At 34.2% G+C, this 22,272-nt stretch overlaps 3 protein-coding genes and 1 long non-coding RNA gene across 4 annotated transcripts in view; 2 read left to right on the top strand and 2 right to left on the bottom strand.

Annotated features, from left to right (window-relative positions):
* Nucleotides 1-7,408, bottom strand: part of LOC102598581 (carbon catabolite repressor protein 4 homolog 1-like) — a 9,532-nt gene extending 2,124 nt beyond the window's left edge. The window contains exons 1-9 of the mRNA XM_006362146.2: nucleotides 6,854-7,408; nucleotides 1,997-2,750; nucleotides 1,576-1,662; nucleotides 1,417-1,500; nucleotides 1,226-1,312; nucleotides 1,044-1,130; nucleotides 660-713; nucleotides 492-583; nucleotides 257-371 (exon numbers count right to left, since the gene is read on the bottom strand). Coding sequence (XP_006362208.1) covers nucleotides 257-371; nucleotides 492-583; nucleotides 660-713; nucleotides 1,044-1,130; nucleotides 1,226-1,312; nucleotides 1,417-1,500; nucleotides 1,576-1,662; nucleotides 1,997-2,750; nucleotides 6,854-7,017 — 1,524 coding nt within the window. The 5' untranslated portion in view covers nucleotides 7,018-7,408. The remainder of the gene's footprint in view (nucleotides 1-256; nucleotides 372-491; nucleotides 584-659; nucleotides 714-1,043; nucleotides 1,131-1,225; nucleotides 1,313-1,416; nucleotides 1,501-1,575; nucleotides 1,663-1,996; nucleotides 2,751-6,853) is intronic.
* Nucleotides 7,409-9,275: 1,867 nt separating this feature from the next.
* LOC102598242 (60S ribosomal protein L21-2) lies at nucleotides 9,276-11,578 on the bottom strand. The gene is made up of 2 exons (XM_006362145.2): nucleotides 11,260-11,578; nucleotides 9,276-9,731 (listed from the first exon to the last, which is right to left on the bottom strand). The coding sequence occupies exons 1-2, from the start codon at nucleotides 11,494-11,496 to the stop codon at nucleotides 9,474-9,476; spliced, it is 495 nt and encodes a 164-aa protein (XP_006362207.1). The 5' UTR covers nucleotides 11,497-11,578; the 3' UTR covers nucleotides 9,276-9,473.
* A 1,018-nt stretch (nucleotides 11,579-12,596) lies between these two features.
* Nucleotides 12,597-17,925, top strand: LOC102597925 (uncharacterized). The gene is made up of 6 exons (XR_001471595.1): nucleotides 12,597-12,630; nucleotides 13,736-13,850; nucleotides 15,329-15,471; nucleotides 16,079-16,141; nucleotides 17,539-17,744; nucleotides 17,874-17,925. It is a non-coding gene; the product is annotated as an uncharacterized lncRNA (long non-coding RNA).
* A 5-nt stretch (nucleotides 17,926-17,930) lies between these two features.
* Nucleotides 17,931-21,813, top strand: LOC102597697 (uncharacterized). The gene is made up of 6 exons (XM_015302883.1): nucleotides 17,931-17,954; nucleotides 18,145-18,196; nucleotides 18,353-18,411; nucleotides 18,576-18,621; nucleotides 20,859-21,011; nucleotides 21,452-21,813. The coding sequence occupies exons 1-5, from the start codon at nucleotides 17,931-17,933 to the stop codon at nucleotides 20,999-21,001; spliced, it is 324 nt and encodes a 107-aa protein (XP_015158369.1). The 3' UTR covers nucleotides 21,002-21,011; nucleotides 21,452-21,813.
* The last annotated feature ends 459 nt before the right edge of the window (nucleotides 21,814-22,272 follow it).

Below are 22,272 nucleotides of genomic sequence, written 5' to 3'. Positions count from 1 at the left end.
GGGTCAGGGTGGGGGTGGCGGGGATGGGGATGGGGGTGAGGATGAGGTGTGTTGGAGGGTGGGGAGGATACAACCATTGTGGAATGTCACCTGTGGAATTTGTTTTCTCTACTTCCACTAGGGAATCATTTTCCTCCATACTGAACACACACTTACTGTATAAAAGGTGGATATGGAGAGTGAAGAGGATGAGAGACAAAATGGTGGGGAAGCAGGAACAGGAATAGAAGCCTTCCAAAAGTTATTGAAGTTTTACCAATGGGAGCTGGTGTGTTAACTTTGAAGCTGGACGCAAAATACCAAGAGGATCCACTACTAGATCTTGATGCATTGGATCAACTTTCCCCAAAGCAAGAAGTGTATGAGGAGCACTGCATTGTGACAGTTCACATTAGTATTGGTATTTCCAGCCTGTTATTTCCAGGAAGTGGAGAGGGCTTGGGAGAACAGTATCAACTGTGCCAATAAAAAAAATTCAAGAAACAACTGACCTTCCGGGCATCGAATTAAAATCCCCACAGACAAGCATTGGGATGTCAGCACTGGCAGCGATTTTTTCAAGTCCTTTAAGAAGTGTGTGAACCTGAGTAGTAAAGACAATGAGTTTTTAACCAGAAAAGAATGGAGGAGACCTATTTAATAATGTATTCAATAGTAACCTGCCACAGTTTGACATCCCTTAATTCTTGCTGAACGTTTACATGTGTGTTGGCCTGCATACAGAAATGGAAGGAACAATTTCAATAGATGCATCAGCTCGATATAGATTATGATCCACATTTCATTTAAGCTATCCCAGGAATACAAAATTGTACGCGTAGTTAACATTCCAGGAGAGGTACTTCTCAGTGTTACTGACTTGCTTTATTAAGCAAAAGGACAAGTCTAGTAAGAAAATATTCACCATGACATGACCAGAGTTATTAACATGTCAGCATAGAATGGGGCTATAAGAAAGCACAGGCAGACCTTTATCCAGAGAAAAAAAACTGAAGATTTCAACTGTAAAAGGAAAAGTTAAAAGAAAAAATCATATTCCTTACCACACAAACTAGTTGACGCTTCCCAGGGTTGTCAACCCCCTGGTTGCTGAACTTCGCTTCCAAAACCACTATAAGTGCAACATTATCCTATTATAGAACAGGTGGTCAGACATAATAGGCCAATTCTGAATTCAAACTCTGGCAATACAAAGATGAACCATTAGAGCAATTCAGGAAGATACCTTAACCAAACGATTTAATGCAGTCTTCTTTTGGGCAATGGGAACCACAGCATCAGTCAAAGATTGTGCAGCTTTATTAAACTCGACCTGCAATAGAAGCATGAGATTATTATTTGTAATGATGCAAGAGCAACCTTTCTAGTATGCTACTATAAAGAAAGTAAAGACCTTCTCAACACAATACTTCGTACCTCATATTTTTTAACATGTGAGAATCTATCTCGGCGGAAAAATGTAGCACAACCATCAATATTGTTAATACTCCCACTAAACACCTGTATATGATGAGAGCTGGTCGGTTTAAAAATTCAAAAACTCACAAATACAAACATAAATTGAGCAGAACAAACCTCAGCTGTTTTTCTTTTAAACAGAGCTTGGTAACCGTGTTTATCCAGCTCAGGAGCAAAGAACTCCTCAAAATGATTACTTTGAACCTGAAACGGAAGCATATAGCAATGACACATAAGTATTTCCCCCTTCTTTCTATATACTTCCTATTTTCCACAACGATTATAGCGGAAATTAACGTCATACGTGTTAAGCATATATAACATTTAACTGATGAGAAAATCTTCCTTTAGTAGCCAATCAAGTTCAGTAAAGCAAAATTACCATTTCATTAAGGAAAGAAAAGAGAATATTTTCGAGTAAAGAGCAAATTTAGAAAATTACCCATCAAAGATACTGAAATTAGTTTGACCTCTACAAAAATTGTAAAAGCAACCCACTCAAAAATGTTAATTCAATTATCAGATATTACTCCATTACCTCTTGAAGACAAACAATGTCTGCACGGTAGCCAACTATTTCGCGCAAAAGATTCTGTCTACGATATGTCCAAGAAAGAGACCAAGAGGGGCAATAACTGTATAATTCGTTTGTTGCATAGGCATCAGACAGAATATTGTAGGAGAGCACAGTGAAAGTTCCTGAAGAAGATAATCGACCATCCAAATCCAGATGTCCAGGAATATCAACTCCGCTAACTGAAAACATGCGACGTGGAGTTGGACACGGAGCTGGAATAACTCGGGACGTCAATATGGTACTAGAAGGTCCAACAGGTAATTTTGTTTCTGCATCTACAACAACACATTCAAATTTAAGCGCGTGACCAATATCATCTGCAGATGGCGTATATGTTTTAGCCCGTCCAACTTCAAACCAGGTTTCACTGCCATTTCTCTGGGTTATTGCTGCAGGATATAAAGGTGTGGTTCCATTCGCCAAGCTGCCACTTGATTGAGAAGAAGCCAAACTTGCATTAGTAACACCAGACCCAGTACTATTAAATCGCCCAAATATTTCTTCCTCCTCGTTTCCATTTTCATTTACAGCACTAGCAGCACGTTCATGCAGAACACGATGATGTTGCCATGCATCTGAGAAGCATTTAGGTGAGCAATGGTAACTCTTAGTGACTGGGATTTTGGCCTTCACACACCCAAGGCACTGCAATGTGGCTTGCTCAGATGGATGGATACTACAGATGGCAACTTTTTTATCACTTTGTATACGATACCTGCAAAAGAAATCAGACAGTTACCGGTGGAGAAAGTATTAAGTTCAAGTACAAAACAGAGGTGTTACGGTCCAACAAACTCCGCCGCTTTGCTAAAATTATCATAAGCATAAATAGAAAAATTGGTGAAGCGATCCCAGGGGCCCAGCCAACTGTGACACTTTGTTTTATTGCTGAAAGTATTTTAGGATTTTCTTTCACAAATAGACCGCTAGATAACAATTGATTCCTAACTGAGACAAAGCCAAACAATCCATATAAATTACATAAAATATTAACAACAGGTTAGTTTCAAATCACCGTATACGACTGGCGTAGTTAAAAGCTGACTGATCTCACTTTTTTTTTTTAAATGCAATAAGAGCCCACTGATCTCACATGAAATGTGAATTTCAGAAATGCGTCCTTCGTTCTCTTTTTTTAATTGATTGTGGTATCCGGTCCAGCTCGCATGCACCTCAACTATTCCACCAGGTACTTGCTACCTAAGTTGCTTGTACTCTCCAAAATTGTTGCCGCACCCGTGTCGGATCCTCCAAAAATACACTACTTTTGGAGGATCCGACACACACTCACCGACGTTTCTGAAGAGTCCGAGCAACATAGCTTGCTACCACCCACCAACACAGATGATGAGTCACTCATTCCCTTTTCTTATATTTTTTTCCTAACTCACTCCCTTTATTGCACTTATATTCTGTTGAGTAAATATTAATGATTTTATACATTGATATAAAGCTGGTTGCGCAACAAACAGCTCAATACTAAGCACACCTAGTGGCACTTTATTGCTTTAATAGTTCATCTATAGCACTAAATTTTCCTTGATACCGCTCAAATATGGCACTTGCGCAGACCATCCAATCAAAGTTTACTTTCAGCATTTAGCCTGTCACTAAGTTAAATTCATGGAATGCTAGTGTTTCCACTTCCCAGCAACAGTTATCAAGATAATTGGACCAGAACAAGTTTAAAACTTATCAACCAAAAAATACATGTACTTGCAAGAAATTTCTAGTGAACGAGATAAAAGATATATGACGTATCAGGAAATGAACTAGACACCTAAGATGATGGACTCTTTAACATTTTAATGCATTATAGAAGATGTGATGGGCATCTTCTCTAAAGGTAAGGTAAGAACATGAGGAAAAAATATCAGGGCGTAAATTGTGAGTATTTTCTCAGCTCAGCTCCATGCAGAATAAATAAGGAGAACCCTACTGCGGCTAGATCCTCTATCTGAACTAATCATTAACGTCACTTTCAAGCACACCCAATTAAGAACATATGTTTAATAAGAAAAATATACATCTCAATAGTTATATCTTACAACATAATCCCTTTATTGAGTGACACACTTACCTTTTTAGTTTGTACCAAAAAGATAGATACTTCCTCTCTTTAAGAAACTATTTAATATTAGCATCCTCATTTTACCCTTAATGTCATGACTAATTTAAACTACTTTGCATATATTTGGGTTACACGTTAAATAGTCGTATTAAATTTCTTAAACTATGTGCTCGGTCGAATACCTCCACATCAAATGGAATGGAATTTATTAGAGAAAGGATCAAGTCATCCAAATAAAATCGGAATTTCTTCATCAAAGAATAATATAAACCACATTATACCTGGCTTGCAAATTATGTTTCTCTCCGCCAAAAATCGAAAGAACCAGGGCAATAAGATAACATCACAACACAAATAAGATAAAGGGGTCTTCAGAGTGACGTCTTGCTACTGGAGGAGGAACAATAGTCAAGTCAACACAGAAGTAAGGACCTGGAAGTTAATTTGGAAGGTTAAAATCCCATTAAAAGTAGCTTATTTTAATTGGTTGGTGGTAAGACAAGCACGCCTAACACGTGAAGTGTTACAAGGAAGAGGTTTCCTTGATTTGCTCAAGGTGTATTCATGCAATCGAGAAGCAGAGGTGGATAACCATCTATTTCTTCATTGAAAAGCAGCTACAAATCTGTGGAACATGTTCCTCTATATCCTAGGAGACAGTTGGGTAATGCCTAAGTCTACTATGGAGTTACTCAACTGCTGGAAAGGTATTGGCAGCAGAGGAGCCAGTGAAGATTGGTGGAGATCCATCCCAGCTTGTGTCTGGTGGATATTGTGGAAGGAGAGAAATTCAAGATTTTTTGAAGGTAAAGGGATCAAGAGCCAGAAGATTAGAATACAATGCGTTAGTTTACTTTATTTTTGGTGTAAACAGGATATGGTAGGGGATACAGTACACATAGTTAACTTCATAGGTAACTTGTAAAGTTTTTTGTTGAGTAGTCCTTACTGAGGTAAGTAAGTGCACACACCACGTGTGAATTGTAAAATGTTCCTCATCATCTTTTGTTGATGAGTTTTTTGTGAGTACAAAGTTACCTTTACTCAAAAAAACAGATAAGACAACCAGACAGGTAGATATTTCATCAATGAGATGATCGCGATAAAACGTCAAATATTTCCAATTTCGGGAAATTGATCCCAAATAATGACAATTTTCTCCAAGTAACAGTAGTATCTCATTCAAAAGGGGTCGTTTGGTAGAATGGATAAGAATATACTAACTCGGGTGTATTATTAATGTTGGGATTCATTATGCTGAGATTATTCTTATCGGCTGTTTGGTTTGTTGTATTAAATGAATAAGGTGTATTGAAATAGGAATAGTACTGAATAGGGATAGGTGTAGTAGAATAGGAATAGTACCCCATATTGTTAATACCATGGTTTAATATGTACAAGAATAGTACCGAATGGAGTGTATAACTAATACACCAGACTTGAATTTGCAACCAAATATTGTACTAAAATATAGTACCAGTACAATTCTTATACACCCTACCTACGCATTTGCAACCGAACATTGTACTAAAATATAGTACCAGTAATTTCCTTCGGATTGAGCCGACATCCGTTACGGTCGTCATTCAATTGAAAGAATCTCCGTTCCAGAACCGTACGTGAGATTTTCACCTCATACGGCTCCAAGTAGCAAGTTACACCTTCTACACTCATACAGAGGTTAGACTTTGATAATATTTATCATGGAACTTTTCTCAGATACTATGACAGAATCAAATCCAAACTGCACTTTCAGAGTAACCTAACTGCACTTGAAGGAGAATGACAGCAGGTTTTTAACTCAAAGCCATTCTAATCCTATTTCTTTAAAGATAGCAGCCACTGTGAAGATAGGAAATCCTCAGCGGACATATTTCTTTTTTGCCAAAAGAATACAACTTTCAGTTCATTCACTTAACCCCCACCCCCACCCACCCCACACACACACACCAAGAAAACAAAAAGAAGCTTCCCATCTGCTGGCTCAAACCATAAAATGTGAGTATTCAAGCCACTCCAAGCAAGTGAAACGCAAGCATCAACCAAGTTAATAGATATGTTCTTTTTTTTTTGTTTGGCAACAAATCCTGAAGGTTCAACCTAAATTCACATATCTGTCACTAAGACCCACCACTATTAAAATGGTACAACTATGCAACAGTAAAACCCACATTTGTCAATCAATTAGCAAAGGCCTAACAAAATGCCTGATAGTATCATTCCAAACAGGATCATGTATCCACCATCTACTAAATGTCCTCATAAAGTGAGGAATTAAAACTGCCAATCAGTAACTTCGAGCTACCCACCTGAGCTACCAGAAAGTTCCGATATCTAAAAAAAGTTTCCCATCTGCACAACATTTGACTTTCCATACAAAAAAGAAAACTTAGGAAGAACGAATTAGACAAAAATTGCCCCTTTTTGCTTTCACATACAGAGCACGAAAAATCCTCACCAATTTTTTTAGGGGATCACAGAACAGTGGAGCTATTTCCAATACATCATCTATTCAGCTCAATTGGAACATGAAAGACAGTCTTTTTTATCCTGTTTGCCTATCATTTGCTTGATTACAAATCCTCAAACTTTAATAGACTAAACAGTAAACTTACACAAAATGTTTTGTTAAATTAGAAACACCATAAAGTTACATTCTTTTTTTCAAACAAACACAGTAGAATCAAATCACAAAGCAAAAAATATAGCAATATACACCGAAAAAAGCTAAAAATAAACCAACTGACCACTTGTATCTCAAGAAATATCCATCAATCGGTGCAGACTCTGAAACATCCTCAGAAATAACAGACTTATCCTTGTTTGGCCGTCGTAAGAGGACATAAGGCGTGAGTTCACAGCCTACGATCGGTATATCGGACGGGAGATGCACCCGTAACACACTCAGCATTCTCGAAGTTCACAAAAAGCTTTCCACTCTCTTCTCAACACTACTCCACAAACACAACCAACAAATACTAAGCAAAAACAATTCAGAAAAATTCGTTGTCGTTGGCGGACATATGGCGGATCCGCCATAACCTGTACTCTACACCAATCGCCAGCCTTACCTTCTGCTTCTACACCGTCAATAAATTCAACAGAAAAGCCCTAAAAAGTGGAGAAAAAATACCCAATTCAGAGAAAAATTGACAGAGATCTCATGGAATCAAATGCTAAGTTGAAAGATTTGGGAAGAAAAGCTGACAGATCGAAGAAAAAGAGAAAATTTTAGACAGAAATGAATCGATTTAGGGTTTTACAGAGAGAAGAAAGATGGTCGTAGCGGAGCTGAAGAGAGTCGTCCGGACATGCTAATTAACAACATATATATATATAATAATTTTTTTTAAAAAAAAAAAAACTATTAGGTACTTGCCAAATAAATTTTGATAATATCCCATTATGACTTATGTCAAATAATATTTGAAATCAACCAAATTACTCATTAAACTTAATTATAATTAGTAAGTAGTAATTATTCTCATTAGTATACATGTATTGTGAGTGTTCGTAACAACAAATAAATAAATTTATTAAATATATATATGTGTTGAGAGATTTTATTACTATTATGATTGTTTGAATAATTTTTTTAATTAATTAGATTATTTGAATCATTTAGTTTGCTTGATTCATTGAACAATTGAAAATTTAAAAACTCGTTCATCTTTATATGAATAGACATGCATTTTTCATACATATTTCATATTAATTATTATAAAATCTATGCTTAATAGCTTACCTATATTTGAGTACTATTTACTCTCATTTTACTCATGTTAACGGAAGTGCTAAAACTTGAATCTTCATTTTATTCATACCTCGATAATCAAATAGGCATTCGAAATCGACAATTATTAATTGTTAGCATAGTCATTATCTTATTATTATGTTTATAGATGTGGATGATCCATTTGATTTTCAAAAAATATTAAAGAAAAATGCCATTGGAGCTTTTTGTCGAACCAAAATATATGTCCATGAAAAATTGTAATGGAATGAATAGAATTTCTTCACTCTTAATCAGATGTTTTAGATTTATGTATTGTATAGGAAAACAAATCGATAATAAACACTTCTTCTTTAAATGGACCTACATGCATAAAACCAAACTAATTAGAGTTCCAATATAAATATGCCAAATACATACATCATAAATAAAACAAAGAAGGCCAAAATACAAGTTAGAAATGTAGCCAAGACTAAATTTTGGCATGCATGACATATGGATAACATGCCTACGGCAATTAAAAAGACAAAATCCTAATGCCTTTTTTCACATGGAACATTTGGAATACTCGTAACTGAAACATTTTGGTAAACCAAAACAATCTAGTTCATGTTCATCAACACTGCATTACCTAAACTTCCACCTTGTTGGTGAGAATTCGATTCCCCGCATTATAATCCCCTCCCCCAATTTCTCTTCCCCAAAAAACACACGTTGAATAACAGACACATTCGATATGTATATAGGGAGCAAAACTTTTTAACCCGACTAGCTCATTATGCGGTAGAATCTACAATACACGTTGAAATCGTACTGCAAATGTTTAATTATCGACCAAGAAATATAATGAACGTTGCTAAATCTAGCATTATAAGGATGGGTTCAATTGAATCCATTGTTTTTTCTTGATACTGAGTTACTGACCATCAAATATGGTTCGATTAATAATTTATAATTCATGAATTAGTCTCAATATTGTTAGACAATTATGGGTGGTCACAAAATAAGTTGCCCCAGATTAACTATCTTAGACGTGCTTTCACAATAATGGTAATGGAAAAATATCAACCCTAACAGATCGTTGATTTTTCCTTCAGATTTTGCAGAATCATAAAATAATAATCAAATATTTCAACGAATCCAAAAATTGAATCAGAACAACAAATTGGACATGTACAGTGTATAATTACTTGATTATCTTAAAGGTTACACAATTTATAACTAATAATCTCCTTAGAGACCCAACAAACAAAAGCCCAACGAATAATATTACTCATTTGAGTGTATACTAAATAGAACTTATGGGTAACTCTGTCCATCAAAGTTAAACCCAACACCTCGTGATTCTCAAGTAATTTCACATACCATTTCTCCGAAAAGCATATGCATCATCAAATTGCTAAAGAATACAGCAGTATAAAAAAATCATCTTAAAATGCAAGGAATTTGGGCAATAGATAGACATACTTGACTTCACTTTTGTAGTAAAAGTTCAACAAAGGCCTCTAATGGCAATGTAAACAAAATTTAACTAACAAGCAATGTCTGGAGTTGACACCAACAAAACTAATTCTGTCTTTCAATTTCAGAAACGCAAATAGAAAAAAACAACACCTCTCAGAAACAGACTAAGATCAATAACCTCCCTTCAAATCATTAACCACATCATATGGTATGGGGGTAACTGTCTCCAAAGTAGCACCTCCAACCATAAACCCTGGTTTGGGTCCGAGTGGTTGTCTTTTTGTGCTGATGATTTCTCCTCTAGCCTTGGCATCAGCCTTTAGTTGATCATTCTTCTTAATCCTTTCCCTGACTTCTTCAGTGCATCGAGATTGCTGGACATGCTCAATCCTCACATGGATCCTCTTTCTTAAGATCTTGTTACGAACCTGAGAAACAGAACAAAAAGGAGTCAGATTGACATACAGCACAAACATCTATGAGAAAGGAACAACACAAGCAAACACACTAAAAGAGACCTTCAGCAACAAGCCTTTCTCATCAAGGATGTGAAAAAACAGTTAAAACTCCAATATAGATTATAATGTCTTTGATAATTCAATCAGTATCCTACTATTGCACGCATATAAGGGAAATAACAGCAGTGTTTTGAAGAAATAACAAAAACACATCATTTTTTAATTCTAAGAATGTGTCAAATATCATTCAAAGAGTAAGAAGGAATAAGAGAAAGCCCAATAAACATGAAGTCAATGTCTTTAATCTGGTCTATGCATGAAGTTGTATAAACCACAAATCAACTCAATATTGAATAATACAATAAAATAAGAACTTGTTCAGAAATTTTTGTTCCCCAACTTCCAAAATGACATCCCATTATTGATCAAAAATACAATTGAGGATTATTTTAAACCAATATACATTCTCACTAAGGTCCATTACGCTAAATTTAACTTAATAAAAGAAACTTACCCTGCAGAACTCTAACTACTCCATTAATTCATGACAAGTATTTACAACACAACAAACACACTTTTTGCCAAAAAAAATTGTACAGATCAAATAAATGCTTGGGTTAAATGATGACATACTGAATCTTCTCAACATAAGGGAAGATTCTAGTGTCATGACAAAGGGGATTCAAGCATTGCTTCAAGCAACCGGTTAGCACCTATGTGTCACAGTCGAGTATTTTCTTTGAATCCCCATGTATAAATTCCTAGCTCTAACACTGCAGCTATTGCATTAAAACCAAAAGAAAACATATATGCAAACGGATTGACATAGCTAGTTACTTAAAAATATAGTGTCAATAACATGAATGAAGAACAGCAAACTGAGAGTACCGCGGCACTCTTTACATGAACTATCTATTACTATCTAAACATACGAATCCAATCAGCAAATACTGAACAACGAGCAAAGAAGACAACATATATCTCTATCTGAACCTACGAATTCAATCAGCAAATACTAAACAGACAAGGAACAACGAGCAAGGGCAAAATGAGAAGATACCATATATCTCAACAGAAACAAGCATTAAATGTCTCGACCTATAAATCTAATCAACAAATCTTAAGCAGACATTCACAAAAAGGAACTAATCCGCCAATACTAAGCAAAAAGTTAGAACAAATATTCACCACAATGAATGAGCAAAGGAAAATCAGGAGATACCATATCTTTTTACAAGAACTAGCAATAACATCATAATTTTATGAATCAAATCAACAAATCCAAGCAGTTACTAATATAAGCAGACATTCACGGCAAGGCAAAATGAGTAAATGCTAGATCTCTACACCTAAACCAATTACACCTACCTAAACCTAATAAATCCAATCAACAAAAACAAAACAGACAAAGTAATAGCACCTATTCACAATATAATCATACAAAAATTGCTCAAAAATAAAGTTTAATTGTGTGTGAAGTGAATGAGAGAGGAAGGACCTGCTTGTTGACTTCAACACCAACGGCACGTTTGGTAACATTCCAAACACGACCAGTACGTCCATGGTAGAACTTGTGAGGCATTCCCTTGTGAATAGCACCATTCACCTTGATATCAACATAATCTCCGATTTTGAAAATCCTCAAGTAGGTTGAAAGTGCGATGGTACCCTTCTTCCTGAAAGCACGAGAGAATGAATCTCTCGTTCGAGACCTCAAACCATGACCGGCCGGCATTTTCTTCTTCTGCTCTCGCTGTAGGTGCTTGTGAAAAGAGAGAGAGAACGACTGAAACCCTAGCGTAAGATAAATATAGAGCACATTGTATATATGTATAGAGCTTCTAGGGTTTTAGATCGGGAATGGGCCGATAAAATATGGGCTTTTAGCAATATGGACTGAGAAGGACAATTTGGGCTTCATCAGCTGGAATTAGAGTAAGATATTTGTGCAGAAATAGCCCTTTATTAAGTTTAATAAAAATATTTGAAATATAGCACCTTTATGTTGTGCAAGTCATGACAAATCGACAGGATAACTTACAAAATTGTATTGAATTGTCATGATTTCAAATTTCATCATAAATATATGTGGGATAACTCATAAACTTTAACACATTAACATGACTTTGTACTTGTTCAATTCTAGGTAGGAATATATTATGTATAGTGTTTACAAAATGCTTATTGTTAGCGAAATTGATATTTTCCTCTTTGATTGTATTTATGTTCTCTAAAGGCTCTTGTTTTTTTTGTCACAACTAGTGATACTACTCTTTATTCTCTATTGGCGAAATAATTTCAAATCAAGTCCTTTATCAGAATTTCAAAGTTAAGTGTTTCAAGTAGGAATATGGTCATATCTAAGTGTTGAGGATATGTCTAATGTTTATGCTCCGACAGAGACACACATTTTTGACGTCTTGATTAAAACTAATGATGTTGTTATTGAGTACAATGTCTTTCTCATCAACAACAATAATATAGTCAATCCCCCCCCCCCCACCACATTTCTCTCCACTTTCTTATCTCCCTTATTTTCTCTCTCCCCCCTTTTCTGCGAGAGAGATTCGATCCGCCGCATAAAGCCAACAAATCTCTCTCTTTGATTGGATTCAAACAACATCATCATTAAAACAACATGGCTACGACCCAAATACACTAATTTTTTTTATACCAAATACATTGATGAAATTGACATTAGATACATGGAATGAAATTGATACTCGATGCAAATTTCTATTATATAGAAACATGAACCATGGGACGACCAATGGCAAATTAGCAATTATGTTATTATGCAAGGGTAAAATGGTAATTATGCATTATTGATATTTTAGCTAAGTCAACTGTACTATTAAAGCTTCATTTGGTAATTGTACAAGTCTTTTTGTACTTTGTGGGGGTGATATAAGGTTTTTTGATTATCTCATCTATTGCTATTTATTTTTAAGTCAATAAATTTAATAAAGAAGATTGTTTCAAAAAGTATAATTTTGATGCCCTGTTATTTTGTGTGACATAAGTTATTGTTCCTGAGAAGAATCCATAACCTATATACTAATTCTTGGCTAATAATATAGTGATTCCTAAGAAGAAATTGCCGATCTAGCGGAGATTGTTCTGTTCTTAGAAGTGTCATTTGAGCTTCATCTATCTTGATTGTTGTCTAATAAATATAATGAATTGGAGAGGTCTGCCAAATAATGTAGATAGTAACTCTTTTGGCCATTATTTTTCTAAATAAAAGCTCCAATTCAAAATACTACTTTGTGCTCAAACTGGGTATATTCTCAATTATTTTACTACCAATTTGTATGTTAATGTGAGTTGCATAATAAGTGAATCCACGGGCAAAAAAATCTTTTCTCATTCATTAAATTTATTTTAACCTTGTGATCTTAAAACATCCTTCTTCTTCGAAGCAGAGATATCGACTCTTGCTGAAACAAAATAGCCCTTCAATTTGTGGAAGCTTAGTAGCTCAATTGGTTTTTGTTGACTACCTGAACTCTGCCTTGTTGGTGACGGTTTGATTCTCCGCATTGTAATCCCCTTCGCATTTTCCCTTTCCCTACCACTACCTCTAATTTTAACCAAAAAAAAAAGAAAAAAGAATAATAGCCTTCGATTCTTCTTATTCACTTTGAAGAATATTTTAACTCTATCTATACTTATATTTCTTACAATTTTCATTTTTCAATTTCACTGTTGAATTTCTTTGAGTGTTGTTGTTCCATGATGAAATTTCTCTACCTATGAAGAGAAGGAAAAAAAATAAAATTTGGCTTGAAGAAAATTCCTTTGTAGATTTGATACGATTTCCTTGTTATTTTTAATGTCATTGTTGACAGAAAGTTCCAATCTAACTTTTCCATTCTGTCAATTAAGTTGAAAACAGAGAAACATATACATTACATACAGTTTCCTTGCTATTTTCAGCTTCTCTTAACAGTTAATTTTTGCTCTCTTTGTAGGCGTTGTTGATTCAATAAACACTTAAAACTTGTGATCCTTATGATTGTGAACTGGGAAGTATATAGAATTGGATCCAGGAATATTCTGTCATATTTTCTGAAAAACAATAGCAAGGTACTTTTTTTCCTTGTTCCTTTTAAGTATAATTTTTTTCTTTATTCCTCTTATGATATTTGTGTTATATATTCAAATTTTCATTAAGATGATGACTTAAAACTATATTCTTGTGAAATTTTGAGGATTGAAACCTTTGTCTCCACTTTTGGATTTGAATTACTGGAATATCATATGAAGAAGCCGTCACATTTACCACTAAGTTTTAGAGGTGACTCCTGCCCCATCACTATTTAGATATTGCAATTTCATTATGGCAAATCATATGAATAGGATCAACAGGGCTACTAGCCATGACTAAAAAATATTTTAGAAGCTCACAGAGGTCCATTTATAGTTTAGGCTATTTAGGCTTTAAACAATTGTTTAAATATGTCACAGATGAAGTCCTATTTGATAAATAGAAGTTGAACATTTGGAAAGTACCATTTCAATCTATTCCAAATGGTTCTATTGTCCATTGTTTCGACTCTTGGGAAGCAAAAAGAATAAGATTAAAGGAAGTAAAAGCTAAAATATTGAATAGGAAAACATAACTAAAAGATGTGGCATAGTATTTTTTTCTCAAAAACAATTGTCCGCCACAATTATAAATGGCTAGCTTAAGTTGTGTGGAATAAGCACGACATCTACTGTACTCTATGTTTTCAAACACAATTAGCACGTAGGAGAAAGTCATACCATGTGACCTGAATAAATTACTGTCTAATATCTGCCAGTGTTTTTCTTGACCTGTAAGAGTAGAAGTTACCTTGTTATTTGGGACCAAGGGATTGTTTGTCCTTCACTGAATTAGTTGAGCTATAAAAAAGAGTATCTATGAATTTTATTAAATTTTAATAAGCGGTTGGTGAGCGCCAAGAGAATCCTCATGTTCTAGGGGTTTGGTTTAACAGTAAATGTTGTGCTATGTGGAACACAAAGATGTGCTAGCTGTATCACAAGTTTGAAACTTGACTGCTAGACCAAATTTTACATTTAAGTGAAGAACAACAGTGATAAATCCATTATCTTGAAAATATTTTGGTCATAAAAAATATTTGACGAGAGAGTCAACAAGATCATGTCGTTAGGAAAATGTTCCAAGAGTCTGTCTTCTTTTGCTACTCGCTATTCTTTTCCTGTTTTGATGTTTCATTTATCTGTTCATATGAGTTTTAAAAACTTTTTCCTTGGAGATTTTCATTCTTCAGTCCTCCGATGTCGTATCTACATGTTTTATAGAGTTGCTTTTATATATTCCTCACCCTGGATTTGAAATACCAAGTGTCAGTCACTCTTAATTTTATGCTGATCTGAGATCTCCATGTTGAACATCATATTTTTACTTGTTTTGTTCATAGATTTTCCAGTTGCACCACACTTTAAAATCATTTGAATTTTATCAAATTTTAAATTATATCTAGCTTTGAAGTTTTATGGAAGAAAATCATTTAGGTACAGAACACATGGGACAGTAAAATCATTTTTTTTTATAGTTTTGACAGAGACCAAATGGAGAATTGAGATTCTGCACTCCTCTTGTGAACCATTGCGAAGGCAAGGGTACTCAAAAAGAGAATCATTAACCTCGGAGCCAATTTTTCAAGACCATTCCTTGTAGTAATTTTATGTCAATATGGTTAGTGAATTAAATATTTGATTTATTTTGAGGCTATATTGTTTACTTCAACTATTTTTTTTTTCTTATATCTTTGAGTTTGTTTACCTACTTAAATTCTTATATACGTTTTCTACTAATTTTTAGTAAAGATTAAGTTCAAAAGAATGTAACATAATGAAAAATTGTTGTAATTTGACGTCGAACTTATTGCTTCCCTTTTAGCTATATCTTACCTCTTGTGCCACTGTGATTGCAATCACTGCCTAATATAAGAAGAAAGTGATGGTAAATAATCAATATATGGTCATTCTTGATTGTATGATTTGTATCCGTAAGTCATTTTGAATCGTAAAATGATTATCAGTTAAGAACAAATTTTATAGAGGATTTAGTTAGCATGCTTTTATTAGTCATAGAGAAATGATCACTAAAGCTTTCACTAACAGATAAGAATTACATGATCTGCTCTTCACTTTTTTTGTGATAATATAAAAATTATACTATATGAAGTCGTAAAGTGCTTCAGTTAAGGGAGATTTGATTTGTCTATATTTGATCCTTCAATTTCTTATGTTTATCTCTTATGTCTATTATAATTATTAAAGTGTTCATTTGATATATGCAGATGGAAGGCCTTGGATTGTGTAGCTCTTAGAAAGAGTTGTGTCATTCTTCAAGGATCACAAAGGTTCGATATACTTATTAAAATCTTTTTTTTTTAAATTATTTGCTATGCTATGTAATTTTTATATTTATTTGTCACGGTTGTTGCCTTTTTAGGGGGCTATTGGTTTGAGTTAAATGACAATCATCATGTTAATAAAAAATTCTCTTGGAATTACTTTTATAAATTATTTTAGGTGGTTATTTTATTCTTGAAATATCAATGATTGTGAAATGGATTCTTTCTCCTAAATTCTAATGATGTGTATATTGATTAATGACATCATATGGGCACAACTTAGATTTCTACTATGACAGTATAATTTAAAAGTTAAAGCCCTACCTTCTTTTACCAAGTAATGTTATTGCAAGATTTTATGCTCTCAAAGCTGACATACTACATGATCTTCTTCTTCATTGAAGGTTTGGTGTTAGATATGTCAAATAAATATATCTTTAAGTTCAACAACAACCATGATAGTAAGTGTGATATTGTTGTGTTGGAAAACGGGTATGCGAATGTATAATATTTAGATTGTTTTATTCTTCAAAATTAATTTTTGTATCTTATTTGTTGGTTATCTAGATTCTACAGAGTCGATTTAAATATAGAGTTGAGCAAGATCACGATTCTTCCCATCATTATAGTTAAAAATGTTGATTGAAGTAATTTTATTTCCTTTTTTCTCTCTGTATCTCTTATTATTGTTATTTCAATGTGATTATATTTTATATTTGTTGTAAAGTCATTTTATTCTCTCTAAATCAGACGTAGATTTATCTTGTTCGTGTGAGCTAAAACATGTAGACTATAATGTTGGGGCCGTGTTTAGCACGGGGATACTTATCTAGTATACATAAATTTGTAAAACTTAGATAGATTTTATAATACAAATACATAAGGAGAGAGGCAGAGAGAGAGAAGCAAGCAAGAGAGGAGAGTGAGATAGTCAATATATCCTAGATGCATTTCATGCTTGGATATAGTGTATCTAGAATAAATTCCAGCTAATTTGACCTACCTATCTGAGATATACATGTATCCTAAATAATTTTTTTCCTAGAAATATAATTATAAAAATTGTTGTTTCAACGTGTAATTAGCACCAATACCACTATACTTTGTGTTGTTTCCTCTTATTTTATTGGAAAAATACCTATATACACATCTTATTATATCATCCGGATGTCTTATCCTCTCTCTGGTAAATTTCTTTCCTCTCGAATACATCCCTCCCCTATGTATTCGGAAGTCCAGTGATGTATTCGAAAGTCCATAAATTTTAAGAATTTTTTTGTAATTTAAAAAAGAGTAGGAAAACAATGTAATTAGCTCTTGTGAGATTTATGTAAATTATGCTTTTTTATTTTCCTAACTTTTGGGCCATAAGCTCAAAAACTCAAGTCCAACATCCATTGCAGGCCCAATCTCAAATCATCTTATATCGTTGTTCTACACATGAGCTGAAAGGTTCTCTTTTTTTGCTCCTCCCTCAATTGACATGGGAACACGAGAGGTATATGAAGAAAAACTGAAGAGAGGGAATCTCCATCATGATCCTACAATCAAACCTGGCCTCGGCTCTGCTAGATGTCCTCGTTGTCTTTCTCTGTTGAACTCCAATTCAGTATGTATCATATTCTACTCGTTTTTTTTTTTTTTTTGTGTTTTTGTAATTGTACTCATCTTGCCTATTACATGCTTGATGAAATGCCTAGCTAGTAATTTGAGCTGTTCTGTTTGATTTTGGTTGCAGAAAAGTGGAGAATGGGCAATTACTCCTGTTCTGCATGATTTCACTGTTGTGGTTAGTATGCTATATTACCTGTTTCAAATGGTATTTGAACTGCAAGATCGAACTAGCCAAATCTATTGTTATGATTAAAATTTGCCAAATCTTACTAATCATAATTTTTATAATCAGTTGGACAAGGAAAATAAACCCATAGTGAACAGAGTTATAGCGCAATCATAATATGAAGAGCTTTTACCAACTAGTTAAAGTAATATTCTTTACCTTTGTGTAGGCTGGCTCTGGAATTGGTGGACTGCTCAGTGCAATTCATGGTTTCAATACAGGCATGATTAATTAATCATCTCTTCTGTGCTTATCTTTGTTATCTTTATTTTATTACTCTCCTTGTAGTAAATCGTGGTTTAAATCTTAAACTAATTACTTACCTCTCTTTTATCTAATGAATTCATAGCTGAAGTCTTAACGCTAGTACTTTTCAGGAATTCCTTTCGTCCAGAGACACGTGAAAGGTCCAAAGTGGCTTCCATTTGTTATAGGGGTAGACACTTTATCCACTTTTCTGATCTTAAACTCTTGTCTTCCTCTCTCCCTCCTATTCATTGTATTCTTGATTTTTGTGCTGTACTCAAATCTATGTATAGTTGAGTATACAATTGATGTGTTATCTAAAGCTTCACCCTTCCCCTTGTTTTGTTCTTGCAGCTTCCTCCACTACTCATGTTCTCTGCAGCTAGCGCGACATTTGGAGGTAATTCTGTGAAGTTCTAATTTCATAGCACGTGTTATGTTATGATGATAAAGTTGCCATGACACTCAACATATTAACTTTTTTTTTTTTGATAAGTAACCCTCAGCAACAATACTTCCCTATGCACTAATGCTTAAAAGTTGGTAATTTGAAGGTTAATGCAATCATTACTTGCTAGGATATATATTGGGTATCTTTGTTTTAGTTTTCTTTCTCCATCTTAATATAATTGGATATCACTTTATCCCATCATTATTTTGAGTAATTTTGGAAAAACTAATGTATAATCTCCCGTTTTACGTAACTATATAATTGTTGGTGATATTTTCACTCCTGCTTATCTACTTCTAATGAACATTGCTTTCAACTATATCCTGTAAGGAGTCGGAATTTATAATGGATGCAAAAAGAATGTTGTAATCAAGAAGACATCCCTTGATCTGTTTCTTGCTATACGTAGAGTAGAATCACTTTGATTCTTTAAACTTGACGAAAAACTGCTTTCGCTCATGTTCAACCTTACTCCAGTTACTTTTTTGATGGAAATAACATATTTTTGGTGAGAGAGATCACCAGTTCTCTAAAGGTCTTGTATTTCTCATGTTCCATCAAGTGAGAAGTTAACTATCACATATATCAGAAATAACCTCTCTAGTGTTGATCTGTTGTATTTTAAAGATGTAACTTAATCGACCAAATAAGGTAATTGTGGTCCTAATATAATGTGGGCTCAGCAGGGTGCATTTTATTTTATTTTTGAATGACTATGTCTAAACCTCACTTTGTAGTGAAGGTAAGGTCTATTGGAAACAGCCTCTCTACCTTGAGGTAGAGGTAATGTTTGCATACACTCTGCCCTCCCTAGACCCCACTATGTGGAGCTACACTGGGAATGTTGTTGTAATGAGTAATGACTTGATGTCTAAACCAGCACTAAGGAAGTGCTATGATACTTAATGGAAAAGTAGATGAGCCTCACCTGGAAATAATTCTTGGAGAGAAGAAAAGGCTACATCATTCCTGTAACTTTCGTGGTCATGTGGTTGACAAGTTCGTTCTCAAATCATGTGAACTAAGTAGCCACAAAAACTGCAATCTATGCACATAATAAATTTAAGTACCTTTTCCTTCCTTACAGCTCAATGCCAAAAGTGGAGTAGTCCACAAAATTTGTCTTCTACAGTTTAGGTACCTGTTTTTCTTCTTATAAGAAAATTGCACATGTTTTGGTACCCGTATTTTGTTGAATGCATGTCATATATTCGAACTTGTTAGTTTCAGATCATTGTTGAGCAAGCTTACTGTTACGCTAAGGTTAATTGTCTTCTTAAAGATATGTGCATCTTCTTGTCACGATAAGAAATGTTTGAGCTTTTGAATAAGAGGTGTGGTCAATGGACAGTAGTGTCATTCCAGGGACAATCAAGGATCCGAAGATTCAAATACTTCTAAATTTGGAGAATTCTAGACATATCTGACTTTACTAGACTCAATTTTTTAGTTATCGCTTTGTCGTACTTATTCTTGGTACCAAGTTTAAACAGTATACAGAGAAGGTCCAAATATACCCTCATACTATGCAAAATTGAGCAGAGTACTTTAGTTCTCTTATGCCCTTATCGTTAAATACTTGGTCCAATTGGTAGAATAAGGGCGTATTTGGACCAAGTATTTGATGCTAAGGGCTTAAGTAAATTGAAGTATAAACAGAAGGAAAATATGCTCAATTTTGCATAGTATGAGGGTCTATTTGGACTTTTCCAGAACAATAGATTGTATCCAGGGGACAAGTTAACTCATAGGGCTGGCGCTAGTACTTGATGCGTGAATTGGCCTGCTGAACTGATCTTGCTTAGGGTGGGTGAAGAAGGGTATCCAATTGAAATCCATGCACTTCTTTTTCTATTTTTCTCTTAGATGTGCTCGGCATCGAGCGGCTGGAGATTGATTGAAAAAACAGGCCCAGCCGACCCTCTCCCCCCTACTTGTCCCAAAGAAGTATTTCTTCACTTTATTTTTCAAAAATAGAAATTCGTATATCAAAAAATTAGGCTCTGTATAATATTTTGTAGGAATAATTCATGGGAAAGTGCCACTTAAAGGAAAATAAAGTAGCCACTCATTTTACATTCACTGGAAAGTACTTTAATGACAATAATCAAAGATCTTTTCCCATGCTTTAATCTTATTTATTAAAGCAATTTTCTATGTGTAAATGACCAGATTTTGCATTACAGGATATGCAATTCCAGTTTTTTCTCAACTTACGATGACTTCATATTACGCTGCTTCAATTGCCTCACATTATGGAATATCATTGCTTACCAGACGTATTGAGGAGGCCCATACTTCTGGTGTTCAACCTAAAAGACTCAGCTGATTGACTTGAGGTGCACAAAATCAGAGCCAAACCTTACTTCAAATTTTACAACGAATTATATATAGTTGGAGCAATTGTCAATTCAAAAGATGCATGTTCATTGCTTTGGTGACTTTTCTTTTGATAAAATATATAGTTTTTACTTTGTAATTATAGGAGTGTTTGAACTTGGAAGAAAACTCTTGAACTTCTGTTAAAATTGGATCTTGTATCTAAGTGCTTTGTATTAGAACATAATGCCTCGTCATTGTTTGTAAATTGTTGCATCCTCATCGGTGCTAACTGTGACTAAAGAGCCCTTTAATTTCTTTTTTAAGTCGAGAGTTTTCTACCCGGCCACAAAGGTAAGGGTAAGATGTGCATATATCCTACCTTCAGATTCGACTAGTGGAATTACACTAGGTATGTTGTTGTAGTCACTTCTCTATTACTAACTTTATATCTCCGAAGGTTGCAGGAGTGTGGGGTTAAAGAGAGAATTTTATGGCTTGACTTGCACAACATGTTTTGGACCAAGTATTTGACGGTAAGGGCATTAGTGAATTGAAGTATTAACAGAGGGAAAATATGTTTAATTTCGCATAGTATGAAGGTATATTTGGACCTTTTCCGAACAATATAATGTATCGAAGGGACAAGTTTGCGTTAGTACTCTGCAGAAGATGCGTGAACTAATCTTGCTTAAGGGGGGTGAAGAAGGGTATCCAATTGAAATCTATGCACTTTTTTTTCTTTCTATTTTTTGCTTTGATGTGCGCGACATACTTGTATCTTATTTATCAAAGTGCTTTTTAATGGGTGAATGACCATAATCTTGGGTAATTTTGCATATGCACTTCCATGGTTTACTCAACTTACAATGACTTCATATTATAATGTTTCAAGTGCATCAGAGACGTATTCACAATTTCAGAAGTATGGGTGTATTATTATGAAAAGATGCATCTAAGATATAAATTTGTCCATTTTGATCTTTAAGTTCTTAACATTGAATCGTTAAATTTAAAAAATTATAGGTTCAAAATATATAATATTACGAGTATTAAATTTGAGATAAGAGTAAAAAACACATCTAAATTATCTTCTTTTTTTTTTTAAAGTTTCATATCTAGGTCTGGTTTTTTTAAAAATATTTTATAAAAGAATTTTGAAAAATAAAAGGACGGGAGATTTTTTGGGGGGTGGGGGGGTGGTAGGAGATGGTGGAGTGGGGTGAGAATATATTTTAATTTTACTTTTTTAAAAAAAAAATTATTTAAAAAAAATTGGGA

Source organism: Solanum tuberosum, unplaced genomic scaffold (genome assembly GCF_000226075.1).
Source record: "Solanum tuberosum cultivar DM 1-3 516 R44 unplaced genomic scaffold, SolTub_3.0 scf00379, whole genome shotgun sequence".
NCBI classification, from domain to species: domain Eukaryota; kingdom Viridiplantae; phylum Streptophyta; class Magnoliopsida; order Solanales; family Solanaceae; genus Solanum; species Solanum tuberosum.
The sequence above is the reverse complement of the archived record's forward strand: the minus strand, read 5'-3'. Positions and strand labels throughout refer to the sequence as shown.